The following is an 18,587-nucleotide window of genomic DNA, read 5'->3' as shown; positions in this document are numbered from 1 at the left end:
ATTAATGGAAAAAGAAGAAGAATGAAGAAGAAGTTTTTTGTTGTTGTCATTGTCAATAATTGAGGTTAATATAGCGGCTTCCACAGAAATTCAATTTAATGCAGATCCAATCAAACAAACGTACAATCCCCCGAAGATGTCCCAAACGACCCCCGGCGACACTCCTCCCGAACAAGTCCACTCGAAGAGCATTATCGTAATACACCCCGGCTCTCTGAACCTTAGAATCGGGCGCGCCTCCGATTTGAACCCTTTAACCGTGCTACATGCCATAGCGAGACGTAGATTGCCTTACGGCCAAAGCTACAGGGACACTTTCCTGCCCGAACGAATAGATCTGAGCCAACCCCAGGAGTTCGAAGAAGCCAGGTTGGCCGTTTCGCACACTCTGCAGTCCTGCCTGCAATCGGACGGTAGGAGGAGGTATTAGAAATTGCGCAGAGCAAAATATATTTCCGCTATGATAATGATATCAGTAATAAGAAGTTGGCAATTAAAAAAATGCAGTCAATAAATATTTCATAGACAAGATTTATGACGATAATATTTACAGCTCCTATCATTTGAAAACGAGAGACACCAGAAGTCGTCTCGCTAATGAAAAAGCTATAGCAAAACTAGCAGAAGTAATAAAAAGCCTTGCTAGGTATATTATTGTGCCGTCATCTAATCAACGAATCTTTTATTATAAGAGAGTTTTCCAATATGAAGAAATATAATGGACTACCAGTGTTCAGAAATAAGAGATTGACAAGCGATACAACAAATAATCATTAAATCCTCATGCTAAGCTATATTGCTGAAATATTTTGAGAGAGAGATATACGTTTAATGTCATAAGAAATATATCTTGTCGACAAACATTTTTCTACTAAAATGTAATGTATAACTATAAATATTGATAAATTACTATGAAAACGTGCAGTAAAATACATGTGGGAAGCAAGCATTCGAGATTCCTGTAAACCTCTTCAAGTTAAACACAAAATGTTAACATTATTCGCAATTTTGGGTATGGTAATGGTATGTCTAATTAAAAAACATATCGACAAATTTGACACTACTTACACACGTCCCGCCACCCGTCAAGCTGGCAACATTAAACTCCCGATCCCATTTTTTTTTATAGCTCGTACTTGAACCTCTGACTTAAAATGAATCTATTCACCTCATTTTCAGGACTTACTTCATCAGAGTACTACTTTGAGTCTTTTTGATTTTATGCCTGATGTCTCATATTTATCAAACTTATAACATTCTAATCTCAATCATTATTAAGATTGAATCAATCAACCGTTTTAAATTTTGTACTCAAATCGTGATTTAAACAATCTAATCCAAGTCACTTCAACCCTCTTATTATTATTATATATTTCAACAGATATGCTACTCCCCCACAGCAAATCGCAGCGTTCAACCGAAGGTCCCAACCGGAGCTGTTGGGCAATAATGGGGGCGAATGGATAAAGCCAGAAGGAGACGTGGTCCTAGGCAATGACATACTGCGCTTGAACCCAGAAGAGGACTTTAATGTGCACTTTCCTTACAAGCGGGGCGACTTGAACGTGCACCCTGGCGCTGGCGGATCAATAACGGCCATCATGGCAGACCTTGAGGCGATTTGGGGTCAGGTATATAATTCCTTATTATCACAAAGGTTCTCAATATTCAAAATTCACTTTAATAGCGAACAGTGCCAGTTGTTCGGTGATGTGATGATATCGGACATTGTCATCAATAATTCCTCCACACATCCTTATCAATATAAAGTAGCAGCTTCACGAACTACTGAGTAATCGACTGTCCGAAAGTAAATTTCAGAAAGAACTGAATTTTATCAAAAGTAGATATTATCGACTTCATTCTTTCCAAAAAATAAGCCATTTACTAGGTCTATTCGATTTGAGTAAACAATAATAAGCGTCATAGGACATTGACATCGCTCGTTTTTTGAAAAAACACACTTAGGCGTGGCTTATTGGAGAAATAATAATTAAAGCAAATTCATTATAAACAGTAAATACGAAACTTTAAAATCGGAAAGATCAGGGATATATAACTTGAGTTGTGGTTCTTGCCCAAAAATTTATATTGGCCAAACAGGGAAAACATTTTCCCAAAGAATAAAAGAACACAGGAGTAATTTCTTGAACGTCAAGACCAATTCCACATTTGCAAATCATCTATTGACAGAGGGACATCAGTTAAAAAAATTGATATTGCAATCTTTCTTTTACAGGTGCTGGAAACGAACTTCCAGATTAGTAAAGACGATCTGAAGCAGTGCAAAGCCGTGCTTATTATTCCGGATGTTTATAACCGGATGTACTTGAGAGAGTTGATGTACTTGCTCCTGTCCAAAATGGGGTTCGGAAGTTGTTTCCTCGTGCAGGATCATGTAGCTGCGACTTTCGGGTCCGGATTAAGTTACGCTTGTGTTGTCGACGTGGGGGATCAGAAAACGTCAGTATCTTGCGTGGAAGACGGAATCTGTCATCAAAACACCAGAGTCAGGTGAGATAAAGACTTCCAAAAGTAGCGATGTTTTTTTTACAATCCAGATCATTATATTGCAAGAGAATCTGTTATCCCCTTCTTCCAGACTCGACTATGGAGGCGGCGACATAACTCAAATATTTTTTTGGCTTCTCCAGAAATGTGCGTTTCCGTACAAAGAATGCAGCGACAAGAACAAACTGGACACGATGCTTCTACGGAAGCTGAAGGAGGATTTTTGCCATGTCAACTTGGACGTGTGTGGATCCCAGGAGAAGTTCTTCGTTCTAAAGCAGCCCGGCAAGCCCGTCTTTCATTTTACGATACAGGTTGGGGATGAATGCATCGTGGCCCCCTTGAGCCTGTTCAGCCCAGAACTGTTCGGCATTACTGGACCGAAGAGTATACACATCCAGAAAATGTCGAACGGCGATCCGGAAGATCCGCATGACGAGCTCTATTTGCGTGATATTAGAAAAAAAGGTGAACAATTCATTTATTTTCGAAAATTCATTGAAAGATTTTTTTTAATGGCTTTTCTCTTGTAAGAGAAATGTTTTTTATCCGAACCTGTTGAGACGGATTTCCACCAAACTGCGACTGGTTTTGTTTTCAAAAACAGAAACAAAAGACTTGTTTCAGTTTCAAAAACGAACTCGAATTCCGGCAAACAGACTAAAATTAGTCTGAGTCGCGTATTTTGTTGTGAAATGCTTTCAATCATTTCCTCGACAAAAACAGTTTTTATAATGCCTTCTCTAGACTATGTTTTAATAATGGGTTGCGATTTTTTATAATCGAATCTTTAAGCGAAAGAAGCAAAAGCAAAGAAAACTAAGAATGTCTAATCAAATCAACATATGCTTTATCACCCAAGATTTGAACATCTTATTGACAAAGTCTAGTGAAGTGAAACAAGTATATGGGATATAAAATTAACAAGCTATAAAATAATGCTTAGAGACTAATATAATAATAATAATAAATAATAAATCTTTATTTTTTGGTTGAAAAGCATAAGTGTATGAATACATCCAAGCAGTAACTGACAAAACCGTCATAATCAGTAGATGAACACACAAATAGAACTATGAAAATTCTTGTATACGACCGAAACTGAATGAAAGCAGATCTGTTAAAAATCTGTCTTTAGTCGCTTAAAGGTAAATATATAATGCTACGTAATGAAAATTGATAGCCATTTCTTGTCGATTGACAGGGCATCACAACAGGAAATTCTTTTACTTTTTTCTGAATTTCTTTTCATTCAATATGTATTTGCCTTAAATTAATGGGAAGTAATTGAATAACTAGAGTAGGTGTTGGAAGGAAAATGAAGCAAGACTAACGTGTACTGTATGCTGCGGTGGTATTAAATTGATTTCAATGTTTTTTTGTGGATAAGACAGTTTTCAAAATAAAAAGACATTCCAAGGTCAGAATTTTTACTTCGTAGTAGTTGAACAACACCGGTTCTGGCGCGTTTCAAGGTCGCGCGTCGTAATTGTTTCAGAGAGAGACACTTTAGTGAGAGGAAGAGAGAAACGTGTGACGTAATCGATGCAGAGAAGGCTCGAATGAGTATACTAAAGTCAGAAGCTTTTGCTTCACAAATTAAGGGCGGCATGAATCCCTGCATAAACATCTGATGGGTTTTTTTTGTACAGGGAATACCATATTGAAACGAAATTGTGCGCAATTTTCCCAGAAACAAATTCCATAAAGTAAATTGGACTCAATTTGAGCAAAATAAACTGATCTTGTAATAGCAGTGTTCAATTCTCTTGCAACAACTCTCACTGCATGACTTCCTGCTGCTAGTCTTTTACATAAGTAGTCGACATGGGAATCACATTTAAGATTTTCATCAACGTATGGCCCTAAAAATTTAATTTTCTCTAAGTTTTCCATTTTCCAAGTGTACATACCCTATGTCACATCTACCTAACCACATTTTTTTTATCGATTTTGAATGATAAAAGATCACGAATTTGAAAACTTGTTGAATCTACTGGGATTTCAAAAAGTTAAAATTTGGAAAAAATGAACAGTACCAGTGCGTAGAATAAATATTTATTGAGTGGAGCTAAAAACACATGATATTAAAACCGCCAAAACTTTTGAAATACATGAAAGCTACTGATAAAGCTACCATGTAGCAAAACGTGTCTCAAATAAATTATGAAAATTGTATAACAATTATCATTGATTTTCATCAAGTAGGTCACTGTATTCATAGTGTAAATACTTTGTCTATTTCAATTTTTCTACATCACTCTGTGACCTTTATTTTAGGTATGACTGGACTGAAGGAGAGTCTTGATACTACGTCTTCGGACCTGCTGAACGACAGCTTCTTAGACAACCAACCAAATAATGCTAACGAAGACGACATAGTTGTCGATGCTATGGATCCCGTCGTGATGACATCCGTTCGGGAATTCGTAACAAATCCGGGGCAGATTCTAGGCTTGGATCAAGCTGTGCTTCAGAGCATCGACAGGTGTCCAAACGAAGAAATCAAAAGGAAGATGTATGGATGTATTCTAGGTGAGTTTCAATTTTCTAAGAACATCAGTAATGATGTTTTTGTTTATATTTTTATGTTTCAAAATTTGATTTGAAAAACAAGCATGTGAAAACAAAGGCGATTATATTTTCCCCTCACAAAAACGCCATCTATGGGATAGACAGTGAACTCAGTCCACTGCCTTGCAATGAAAGACGAGACGAATCTGGGCAGTGGTCGATGTCGAAGAGTAGCTTTGCAACTGACCACATTCGGGAGCCTCGTTAATCTTTCATATTCGAGGATTTAATTCCCCGTGTATTCCATAAATGTCGCTTTCGTGAGGGAGGATGTCATCGCCGTTGTTTACTGTACTTACAGTTTAATGTTTAACTATCTCCCATTATAACTTTGCGAAAGTACATTTCTCAATACTCTTATTTTACAGTTGTCGGAGGGGGTATGAAATTTTCCGGTATAGCGACTTGGCTCCAGAACAGAATATCGCTTCAAATACCGTATCTGTATAGAGCTGAGCAACTTGATATCGTCACCAATCCGAGGGACATGGATTCTTCGATGGTGGCTTGGAAAGGAGCTTGCATTCTTTCTTGTTTGGAGACTGCCCACGAGTTGTGGATTCAGGCGGGGGAGTGGGAGAAATTTGGGGTTAGGATTTTGCGAGAAAGAGCGCCGTTTACCTGGTAAAGATGGAAACGATGAAGTAATTATTTTCATTTGATAGTGTTTATCATTTTCATGTCATTTATATTTATAATTGTAATATATATCGAAAATATGAATCAGCGATGATATGTTTTTTTTAAATAAAGTCATTTGAAAAATACCAGTGAAGTTATTATTTAGCTTTCCTGCTACCAACAAAGTTGAGAAAAGGTATTCAAACTTGACATTAGCCTCTCAAACTTAAGTTAAAACACAATTTTTTTTTCCATAACCTCACTTATTCACTTCAAAGAGAAACGTCACAGGACAGCTGATAAATAAAATGACCTTCTGTAGTCATCTTGAATTTAGACAGGTTGGAGCCTGGCTCCCTTACCCTTTGAACTGATATGACCTTCCACAATATTTAGACGATGTTTATGTAAAACCCCCCCCCTCTCACACACAAACGCATATACACATACAGACTAGTATTCTATAGTCGACTGAAGTATATTAGTTAAATCGGAAAAAATTCCGTATCATATTCATATTTCAAAAGAAAGAAAATCAAGTATATAATTTTCTTACAGATTTTGACTTATTTCCCATTTCTTAGATTTGTCAAATTAAACAACAAGGAATAGCTGAATTGTATAGATTTTTACAAACTGGTCAGAGAGCAACAAAAAATGTTCTACTCATTTCTCTGAAAATATTGCTGTATTGACAGATTGGAAAATAATTCAAAACCAACTGTTTGCTTGCCAGTAGTAAGAACTACAATCACCGTAACTTATTCAATGCATTCATTAGATTTTTCCTATTAATTACCTACTAATGAAAATATTTTTCAAGTATACATATATGATTTTGTTTTCATTTTGTTATTGCTTATTTGATGTTTCCGGTATCGAAGAAATATGCTCTGTCCACTAATTAGGAGGACATGACCAAATATGAGTCTCGCCTTGTAGCATTGAATTAGGATTTATAACCTTCCACTATCTGGCAGATAAACAAAAACAGTAAGAAATATGGACTCCGCCAAAAATATTGCAAAGAATAGTCCTTCACTAGTTTTTATACCTTGCGTGCCCTTGAAAGGTGCGACAATCTGTCTTGGATCTAACCTTTAACCAAATTGAATACCTTCCATTTCTTTTCTTAATAGTATGGGAATCCATTCTCTACGGCCTTTAACCGGCATAGACAATAAGTGTAAACTTTTTTTTGACTTAAATACGAATTGAATCATAGCACATTAAAATAGCTTTCTGAACTATACAGGCAAACTCGTGGAAAAAACAACTACCTGTAACCACATACTTATAAACTTATATTTTATTCAATAGCGTTTTTCATTGGTGAAATTAATAAACAGTCAGTGTTTTCTATCCTTGATTAATTTATTAAGGAATTGTGCACACGCCACACTGTATTCTGTAACCATGTTTACGCGTTCTGTGCCACTGGCATGCCATCCTTTTTTGTGCTTCATTTGTCATTTCTGTTGTCGTGTTTTGCGTGTTGCAGTCAGTCGCTTGTTCCCTCTAGAGTATAGTGTATGCTATATCAGAGGTGTGTCAATACGTAAACAATCGTATCTCTATAGTCGTTAATCTCATCTCATGTTTAACCTGATACCGAGGTGTCTAACGCGTAAACGGGATAAAGCAATGTTTTTCTTTCTGTTATCACTGATAAGGCGGTAGCGAAATTGATAAGCCAGTGAACGCGAGTGCAAGTGTCATTAAAACAAAAACAAATCTATCAGGACGCGGGATTCAATAACAACACCTTCACAGGTAAGCTGATGGTCCGTCCGTTATTAGTAACCTGGGCGTGTACCTGAATATTTGAGCAGGATTTTAAAAATGGACGTTATTTATGTTAATAAGGTTTTTCATTTTCTGTTATGGTGAAACTTGCGGAATTGCATCTTTATACCTGGTTAGAAAATTTTTCTACGGCAGGGCGTAACAAAAGTTCTTGAGTGATTATTGTTCATGACTCATGGGTTCAATCATTTAATTAACGTTCTCGTCGCATACAAACACCTGTCTAACACCGAGAAAAATAATTTTAAACAGTAATTTTAAGTATGTAATGAATATTAAGTTTGCCACCCCCAAGAAAATAAAGTAACTTGGATAGTGACCGAGAATATTGAGTTATATATTGATAGTGTGTTATTTTTTCGTTTTTTATCATATCATGTACGAGGTCTGGTCAAAAAATAATAAGGTTAATTTTAATTTTTCTTTTTGGTATCATTGAGCTCTCTTAGTGATTCGGTTTTCATCTCCTCAGTCGTCGCAAAACGCCGTCCTTTCATGGGTTACTTCAATCATGGGAACAGGAAAAAGTCGCAGGGGACCAAATCTGGTGAATACGGTGGCTGCAGTATGACTACGGTGTTGTTTTTGAGCAGGTGCATTATCGTGATGCCCGTTATTTTTTCAACAAACCTCGTACTTAAACCTTTGAAAAAACTACATAAATCCAGTGGTGTGGTCAGAAAAATAAAGCTAATATTTTTAATATTTTTAATTTGAAAAATAATGAAAGTTGATGTTTTAGTATTGGTAGTGTTACAATTGATTGAGGAATATATTTTAAAGGGTACTTCCATTACAAATTGGTCACACTGTATGAACATGCAAGGCACGTATCGGCTATAAACATTTTATGTAATTATACAACACCGTTTGCTTAAAAGCAAGATTTTTGAAAATGATGAGATTGCAAGCATTTTGTGTGCATAAAACTCAAAAAACTTTGTATAAAATTACAAATTTTAGGGTTAACGTGAAATATCTCAAAGTGGAGATGTTTCGTGATATTGTTAATGCCAGATTAACTCAATTGAATTCGAAATATGAAACAAAACAGTGGATTCAGTAAAATAATTTTGAAAATCCGTCTACAAATGTACTGGGAAACGGATGACTTGAGCAGCTGGCGTTATCCGAAGTTAGAAGAAAACCAAAATGATTTTTTTCCAAAAACTGATACCTGCAACGTTGGCAACTAATTAAAACTTGTTTATTTTCAAGCAGATCTCCGTTTCTTGTACGTCTTAGTATTGATTCCTGAAGGAACTTCCATAAACCACGAATATCCGTCTTCTAAAGCTTCGCGGTATTAAGATTAAGGCTTCCTTCGAGTTTGTTCTAGAATTTCATTCAATAAATCATAATACACTCGAATCAGTTGAAGCGGAAAGAAGTTATTGTTGAAAGATGATAGTGAAGTGAAATTTGAAACTTACGTAGGTGTCGTTTACAATTATTAACGCGGGGAGTATTTCCATTGATATAATATGGAATTTTCAATATACATTTTTATAGAAATGTTAGTACTTACCGTGACTCTGAAGAAAACTGTAGCATTGGCTATGAGTTCGGTCACAGTGACCAATTTTCTTATTATAATTACCATTAGCAACGCCTTGAATGTTACCATATTTCTAATAATTCAAGAAACATGGATAAGAAAGGCAATACGCCCACTCAATTCAAGGATCAGTTGGATTCTGTGTATAGGGACTCTGCACCATCCTTTAACACAGTCAAAATTTGGGCAGCTGAATTCAAACGTGTCCGTAAGAGCTTGGAAGACGATAAAACTGCAACTACCGACGAAAACATTGCTAAAGTTCACCAAATGGTGCTAGACGACCGCCAAATTAAAGTGTCAGAGATAGCAGGGACTATGAACATGTCATAAGAACATATTTGTCACATATTGATACAGCATTTAGGCATGAGAAAGCTGTACACGGGTTGGGTGCCGCGTTTGCTCACGTTAGACCAAAAACGTGTTCGAATGAACATTTCCAACGCTCGGTTGGTGCAGTTTAGGCTCAATAAATCCGAGTTTTGGCGCTGATTAATCATTGTAGATGAAACATGGATACGCCATTATACGCCCGAAACAAAATACAGTTGAAACAGTGAACTGCAAAGGGGGAACCGACTCCAAAAGAAGCAACAACTGTTTTTTCGGCTGGGAAAGTGATACGACTGTTTTTTTAGATAGTTATGAAGTTATTTCTATCTATTATCTTCAAAAAGGAAAAATTCATTACAGGAGCATACTACGCATCATTACTTGACAAGCTGTTTCACCAAGACAACGCACCGTTTCAAACCTCAGCGATTACCATGGCAAACATCCATGAATTACGGTTTGAACTGCTTGACCATTCGCTTCACTTACCAGATCTAAGCCCCAAGCGACTTCTTTTTGTTCCCTCATCTAAAAATTGCGGTCGGAGTACAGAGATTTTCGTCAAAAAAAGAGGCAATCACCTTCGTGAACAATTATCTTGCAAAAAAAAAACTGGAAAAATGTATCGTATCTTTGTTAGGTCGGAAACTTCCCAGACCCCCCTCGTAGTTTCAATCGGTCAAATAGGGTAGAAATAAAAACGTGATATTTCAATATAAATTAGTGGCAAACTCCCATCGATTGTTTTTCAAACCCAAGGTGCATTTTTTCTTTCTTCATCGCGGTCCACTGGACAAACCGAAATCGATTTTATTTTCCATCGTAGTTATTCTAAATGCCTATTTCCCGTTCACATATTTCATCCATTTAACTGTTCAATGCACTCAGGGTGCATATGGAGTCTGCAGGCCGTGAGAGAAATACTCTTGATATATTGTGTGTGGCGTTGACGCGTTTGATTTGTTTTGAATCGAGAGACCGGGGACGATTTCCTTCCAAGAAAACACGCCTTCGAGGGTAGGATAAATAGGAATGAATGCACGGCGAATATTGTTTGTAACATCGAGACGTATTATTAATTGTTGAAAGGTAATTGGTATTCTCAATGAGAAAATTTTGACCCCAGCTTGCAAACAGCAACTACCCCCCGTATTTTTTTCAAAAGCATGGCGGGTCGGCTGATTAATAATTTGAAAGATATTTTCCTATTACCTCTAAATCGGTTCATTCGATATTTGTTTATTGAACGCAAAGTCAAACAAGTTGGTAGAATTTATAATATCTCCATTGATTTATTTATATCCAAACAAATCTAATCAGTTTCTTTACTTGAATAAATTGAATAACTTGACACTCAATCAATGAATCAAATAACAGCACACATACAGGCATTATGTACTCATATTTAATATCTAAGATATAATATATAATCCAATAAAGTGCGTCTACTCGTACATTTATAATAATAATCATATTTATTTCAGTGAAATTCAAAGTTGAATCTTTGCGGATTTGTCTGACGTTATGAATGAGAAACAAACAAATTTGTAATTGGAAAATCTAAAAAATCTACTATCTAACTATCTAAAACTATCTAAAAACTAACTAGGTATACGGGGGTGGTTCCAGAAGTACCCTGCCTGACCTAGAGGTGTCGGTATTTGTTTGCAAAATATCACTATATTACAAATTACACAACCTATAAAGCATATGCTTCAAGTATGAAGACGCTGCATTGTTCAGTATTTGTTTGGCAGCCATCAATAGCGAACGATTTCGGTGGAGTGAAAATGGAGAAAATTGGTCACCGTTATGTGGTACAATACTTTATTTGAGAGGCCTCAGTCCAACCAATATAAAAGCTGAACTGGATTCTACTCTGGGCGAGTCTGCTCCTTCGTTTACAACAGTAAAATATTGGGTAGCAGAGTTTAAACGAGGCCGTACGACCTGCCAAGACGAAAAACGGCAAAGAAAATCCACAAATCGGTACTGAATGATCGTCGACTGAAAGTTGTCGAGCTAGCAGACTTAGTAGACATTTCAAAAAGTGCGGTACATCGTATATTATCTGAAAATTTGGACATGAGAAAGCTGTGTGGAAGATGGGTGCCGCGGTTGCTCACACTCGAGCAAAAGCGGGGTCGTGAAGATGTATCAATTGAAGTTTCACAGCAACAAAACAGAATTCTTGCGTAGTTTCATAACCATGGATGAAACATGGGTCCATAACTTTGCACCCGATACAAAAGAATAATCAAAACAGTAGTCAAACAGTAGTCAAGTATTTTCCAACGATAAAGAAGTGGCTATTTATTGTACTAATGCAGAATAGAGTAAAAGTTTAAACCCAAAAACAATAAAAATTATTGTTTTACCTGAAACAGAACCTTTATCTATCCACAAAAACAAACCCATATGTTACATGTCATTTATATTGAGGTAGCTCACGTCTCAAGTGATCGATAAGCCAGATAGATGACAGTATTTACTTGATCTAGAGACCACGTGTTCGCATTTACTTCTGTCTTCTGTCTGTCCTGCCGGCAGGCAGACTTTAATCTTTAATGTGCATGTGAAAGATATCTCGCAGACACCGAGACACACTATTTATATCTCTAGCAGGAACTCGAGCTAGTATACGGGGTGTGCTGGAAAAGTTCCGAGGCATGAACAAAATCGGTGGCTTCATCTTTTCAAATATAGATTCAGAATGCTCCGAGTTTTTGACAATTCGTCGTTGTTTATTCAACTATTCAAAATTTTCATTCCTCAATATTGATTCGAATTGAGACATTAGTGTTTGGAGAAGTAGTAAGCCAAAAAGTTTGTTCCCAACAATTAGTATTAATATTTAATGGGTTGATAGTAATTTGCGTAACAAGTCCGAAAAATACTGTTGTTTTGACATGCAGCCCAGAAAGTTCGCACTTCCCGAACTAGGCCGGAAAAATGCTACTTTCCCAAAGAAAAATCGTCTGGAAAGAGGGAGGGTACTTTTGTGATGGTTGTCGAAAAAATATTTTTTGTGTACGAGACGAATTACCCGTTTCACTGCTCAGTTTAAACCATGAATATTTATAATAGTTTTTGTGAACGAAGAATGTAAATTTCGGATACTTTTTCATTAGTGAAAAAAAATCTAAATGAAAATAGACAACCTACACTGGAAATAAACAATTGAAAATATTTAAAAATTCTCTGTTTCTGAAAAACTTTGATCAGTTCTATAGCAAATTCAAATCCAAGATAGAGTGTGATGCAAAATATTATGGACAGACAAAAAGATCTATTAAAGTAAGATACAAGGAACACATAGCACACTTAAAATATGGAAGACCTGAAAAATCAGCAGTCGCCCATCATATTTTGCAACAAAACCATTCCATAGACTTCAGTTCATTAAGATTAGTTAGACAAGTTAACAACAACAGGCAACTCGATGCCTATGAGAGTGTAGAAATAAGTAAACACAATAATATTATGAATAGCGATGACGGACCTATATCAAAGAGCATACTATATAGCTTGTTAAAATAAAATAAAATAATGTTGTAAATATAACTAAAACTGGAGGAAAACCTATATCAAGAATACAATTCATGCTCGACTTGAAGAACGAGATGGTGAAGTCATGGTTACAGCTACGAATGAATACCCCCACTTTGCATCGTTCAATTCGCCAAGATATATGCAAAATTCTTGATATTGATATGTTGCCTGAAAGGTAGAAAAAAAACGTACACTTTGTGTCCGCCGCGTCTTCGTAGGATAACTACAAATTTTTGCAGCCGCTACAACCAAGCAATCTGCGGAGAACATCGGGCTTCTTGTTGCCTGTTCAATAAATAGTTGATTTGTTTTTTCAAATTTTGATAATGAAAAAAACATTTTTTGGTTTATTTTTTATGGCTAATGAAAAGTTCGTAAAATTTACGAAAGTTTAGTGTTCTTGTGAGTTATATGTATGTTTAGTGTTCTAGTTAAGAAGCTGGGTTTATTTGGCCGAGTGTGAACAGGTGTGAGCCACAATAAACCCTTGCGGATTGTGGTGGAAGATCGGATAGACCTACTCACTTTTGATCTAACCTAACCTAACCTAGGTTATTGAATTCACTTTTCCAAGATTTTCACGTCATCCTCTAATAATTCAACATGGGCTTCCGGTTTATTATTTATATCAGGTCAATTTGTACTACATGTCAATGTTTTGATGGTACAGATCTAGATCAAACCGCACATTTTCCAAAAATAATTCCTTCGGAAATAAACTTTTTATCTAGGTACCTGTAACAATAACAATAAACACCAGAGGTGTATTTTTAGTGGGGAATGCTAGACACGAGAGTTTATTTGCTTTTCGGAATGAGCTGGTCTGAAATATACCGAAATACGAATTGATGAACATCTCGTTTATTATCGCAATGGAAGAGTTTATTGGTTTTATGCACCCGTCAGTTGGGCAACTGTTGAACGCCAGAAATTAATATTTGTTTTTAACTTGTCGGCATACAGTGCATATGATATATTTTTTATTTACTTCTTCATTATACAGAGTGGCTCGTTAGGTGTGGGACGAACCTATTATTTTTTTTGTTAGTTGCCGATGTTCTTAATTGTGGATATAGTTATAAAAGGGTTGTGAAACGTCACTATAGTTGTGTATCTAACCTTATTAATCGGCTCCTACTGCCAATTTATCAAGAATGTATTCTAAACAAAAAAGTTTTATCATCGTTGCTCCCTTTTATGTTCTGCCCCAGGAGCTGCTTATTCAAAAATCCTGAATGTAAAGAGGAATCTATTAATTGCTAAACCTCAAACCACCATAGCATAGAATGCCTATCATCTGACACTTCCGAGTTATTAATTATGTCAGTCATTTCATCAAATGTTATAAGTGTCATGAATCATTCATAGATGATATGTCAAAGTAACTCGAAACAAAACGTCTGATATCAGCATAGAACTCACAATTCATAGGGCTGTCGAACTAACGACGTTGTTCCAATTATCGATACCAGACATAAATTACTTTCAAAATCCTCACAAAATTTAGTAAATACTCGCAAAGTCCTCACAAAATCCCATTTCTTACTACACTTCAACTGCTAGTCGATGTAAATACTCACAAATGAGGGCCACCGTCGGCAATGCCGTCAGGGGGCGCTTGAGGGCGAGAAATCGAGACAGACAGACATTTAAACATTTTTGATGTTTGATTTTGGTTTATTGTAAGAATTTTAAGTTCGTTTTTAACGGATTTGGCATATAAATTGGGTGTTACTAAAATAGCGCTAGCTGCTCAGAGGTGAACTTATCCTTGCCAAAAATGAAATGAAATTTGAAAAATTAGACAAGGAATAAACAATGAGTATGGAATTTGAAAAATATAGAAATACTAATTTGTGAAGAAAACAAATTATTGTGGTCTGAAATGTAAAGGAATGATTAGAAGGATTGAATAATAAATTCAGGTTAATAATGTGGAAACAATTGAAATAAAGATAAACCAGTTTTCAACTGGGGGCGATTGTGGATAATAATCAAAACGTTTTGAAGTAGTTTGATTTGATATATTTATCCTTATTTTCTTTTTCTTCCTCATTGTTTACTTTTTCAAAAGATTATTCAACTCGTCGTCGCATAATTCAACTAAATTCATTGTATCCATATGTAACTACCGAAAGAACCACGGAAACTGGCCTTCCGCCCCTCAGCGCCCTCTCGCGGCAAGAGTTTTTGTGGTTGCCCACATTGGCATCACTGTCCGTATTTCAAAGTCACTTATTACGATCAGCTGTTTACATTTTGAGTAGCGCAAACCAAGAAGAAGAAGAAGAAGTTTGATAGGCGCTATATTCAGTACATTCAGTAGAAATTCTTCCCTATAGCAGAGAGGTGGGAATGCGAGGAGTCAAGGATCGCTCTCTACATAATTTTCTGATGGCCAGGCATCGATATACCTGGATTTTTCGGGTTTAAAATAGCCCGAACAAAAACAGATGTCTATCCGTGAGCGAGTTGCAATTGTTCTGACGATGGATCAAGTTCCACGTGCTGATGATGTCAAGGAAGGCTCACGTGCCGCATAAATTAGAACAGACAGAGCCGGAAGGGGATGTTTGAGCGGGTGTCACCCTCTCTGTTGAGGCATTAACCGGGGATTTGGGGATTTATAGAGGATAAACGAGTAGCTGATGCTGTGATGGGGTGACTGGATTGCTCTGTACCCGTCGTTGAACCGGTTTATTTATATCGTCGAAGTTATGGACGCGAGAACTGAACTGAACTGAAATTTACTTCAATGTTCATAAAAAATACTTCCTTATTAAAAAATATGGTACTCATGTACCATATTTATATAGGTTTTGGCTTTCTAATTCTCCATCTTCATGCAAAAACATGTGGAAATCTTCGAAAGAAACATATATACATACCCCTTTCAATTTAAACAAGATTCCTATGGCTGGGATTTAATAAAATATGCCAATGAATGTCATTACGTACTGTCATGGATGATATGACTAGATTCAACTCATTCGTGACATGAAGTCGTAATTTTGTGAATGAGTTGAGTGCTTTTTCTTATAATGTGCTGAAGAGCCGATAAAACAAGTATCTTATGCCGAAACTTCGGATGACCATCAGTGAAGATAGTGTTTCATGCAAGTGAAATTTCACCTCTTTCATTTAGTATATTGTGTAGCAATCCTGTGAATGATATCTGTTTCAATTCCATCACGAATATTTCTAATACAAACTGAATAGAGAAAATACTAAATACCTACTAAAAAAAGTCATAAATATTTATTGAGATACAATACGATATATTAAAAAGACACCAAAACAGTAAAGTTAACATTGATGATTTTTTTTCTCTCTCAATGGGAACCAAGTACTTATGCAAGTATCCACCGAATTGTAAACAAAGAACTTTGAGAGGCAAATCTTGGCTCACTGATTAAACGGTCCATTTCCCAGGAAGTTTCACGGTACCCGTCTAGTGTGTCAAAAGTCATTGTACTTTATTTGCACTGGAGGTAGACGAATTATTTTTAACCCAGTTAAAAATATCTGCGGTTTTTCTCTACCGAAATAAACTTGCGCAAAATTCATATACGCGAAGGCTGCAAATTTTCATGAATCGTTTTCAGACGACATTTTCACTAATCTATGTTGAACTATTCAATATTGAAATTGTTTGACTTGAGAAAAGCACAGGTTATGACCTAGAGAGAGAGAGAAGGGCAGGGCCGTAAATGTAGTCACAGTACGATCATTTCGAAAATATCAGGGATTCGCAAATTGTCAATTTCGAGTCATTTTACATCAGTCTTTTTTACATTATTTTAAGGATTCTGTAATTTTTTGATTTAACATTTTTAACCCTCGGGTCAAGTTGTAATCTCAAAGTGTTTATTGTGTTCATTTCTCTTTATTTGAAATAAGAAACTGTCAGATTATTGGTATTTGTTTACGATGGGTAAATTTGCAACTTAAAGCCTCAATAAAAAGCCTATACTTCTATTGTTAACTTTCTCAAGACCGTCTATTTTTTATTTCTTCATGACTATATTATTTGGGTTCAAATACCGAGATTTATAAAGTTAATGTGACATTTCTCTGCACTTATATTTTTTTGAAATTATGGCAACTATTATCTGAAATCCTTACTAATTTCTGAATTTTTGCTGAATTTCCACCTAAGCACCCTTTTTTCAAGATGTTCGGGGACTACGCGACTTGACAATAATTCCAGCCCGTGTAGGGTCAACTTTGAAGTAGAGGGTGAATAGAATTTTGATTCAAATGTCTGTACAAATCGGTGCTCTTCGACGAGCACCGATTTGTACAGTTTGTACTGGAGGAAACAAAAATGAAACCCCCACCACTGCAAGGGCCGAAAGCGCCCTTCAACGATCACAATGGAATCGACCTAGCCATGCTGCACAGCCTCCTCCAATTGTGAATATGTGAATCGACAACTGCACTCGCAACAGCTGTTCGACTGTTCTGTACGCGGCCCTCTTGAAATTCTCTATTGGATTATCGGGCATACGCCCCGCTAACAAAATTTTAATGAAATTCCCGGTTGATTCGATTTGTATTCGTTTGGTGAGGGTACACGCAGAAAGGAATGTAATATTCTTGCCGAAGGAGGCTGGAAAACAACCAGGATATCCCTTGCGATGCATCAATTAACTTTTAGCAAGAGTGGCGATTGTTGTACTCATACAGACTGTATATTAAATGTTGAACAAACAAATCTGTCGAATTTGGGACGATACCAATCCAATAGCGTTCAATGCATCCCGAAAAATTAACTTTTTAGTGTGGATTTTGGGCTGGCGATCCATATTTCTTTGAGAACGACGTTGGCCAGGCCATCACTGCCAACGACAAGCACTATAGGTCGATAATTACCAACTTCTTTCGACCAGAATTGATTGATTTGGACACCAACGATATGTGGTATTAACAGGACCCCGCTACGTACCACACAGCTCATGCCACATTGGATATTCTGGACGAGTGGAGGTGATATGAAATGGCCACCGATATCGTGCGATATGACCCCGTTAGACTTTATCTTGTGGGGTCTTCTCAAGTCGCAGGTGTATCCGAATAAGCCACAAACCACAGCGGTCCTCAAAGCCAACATAACCCAAGCTATGGGTCAAATTCAGCCTGATTTATGCGTCAGAGTCATGAAAAATAGGACGTTTCGGATGCGCTTCGCCCAGAGAAGTCGGACATCTGAAAGATGTTAAATTCCACACATAATAGCATCAATAGGTCTTCCAAACGAATGAACAATGTCGATGATATCTCACGAAAACTTTGTTTTATTTAAATTTAAAGATAAGAAGCACTTAATGAAAGATCCTGTAGTACACCTCAAACTTGTCAATTATTGTCTAAATTTGGAATAAAAACATCCAGTATTGGTATCGTTTCATTAGTATACGTTTGCCTTCCGTGCTTGACGTTGAGTTTTCAGTAAGAAAACGAACAAATATTTATTTATTTATTTATTTATAATACTCTAGAGGACATAGCCCAATTACAGAACAGGAAATAACAGAGTATAATAAATACATCACAAACAAGTGACTGTAAAGTCTACAAACAATACAAACAAGTGACTATAAAGACTACACATTGTATATTTATTATA

General features: G+C 36.4%; 2 protein-coding genes across 2 annotated transcripts in view; both read left to right on the top strand.

Moving 5' to 3' along the window:
* The first annotated feature begins 34 nt into the window (after positions 1 to 34).
* On the top strand, positions 35 to 5,852 carry Arp8 (Actin-related protein 8). Its single transcript, XM_074186006.1, has 6 exons — positions 35 to 423; positions 1,382 to 1,631; positions 2,240 to 2,514; positions 2,603 to 2,979; positions 4,792 to 5,046; positions 5,454 to 5,852. Exons 1-6 carry the CDS (start codon positions 137 to 139, stop codon positions 5,711 to 5,713), a joined length of 1,704 nt encoding a protein of 567 aa, XP_074042107.1. The 5' UTR covers positions 35 to 136; the 3' UTR covers positions 5,714 to 5,852.
* Positions 5,853 to 7,202: 1,350 nt separating this feature from the next.
* Mcr (Macroglobulin complement-related) overlaps positions 7,203 to 18,587 on the top strand; it is a 48,370-nt gene continuing 36,985 nt past the window's right edge. The window contains exon 1 of the mRNA XM_074186438.1: positions 7,203 to 7,479. The gene's annotated coding sequence lies outside the window, so the exon portion shown is untranslated. The remainder of the gene's footprint in view (positions 7,480 to 18,587) is intronic.

Source organism: Leptinotarsa decemlineata, unplaced genomic scaffold, assembly GCF_025532065.1.
Source record: "Leptinotarsa decemlineata unplaced genomic scaffold, Ldec_3_MD MMD2_tig00078422_RagTag_RagTag, whole genome shotgun sequence".
Taxonomy (NCBI): domain Eukaryota; kingdom Metazoa; phylum Arthropoda; class Insecta; order Coleoptera; family Chrysomelidae; genus Leptinotarsa; species Leptinotarsa decemlineata.
Note: the sequence above shows the minus strand (reverse complement) of the source record. Positions and strands in the feature narration are given on the sequence as shown.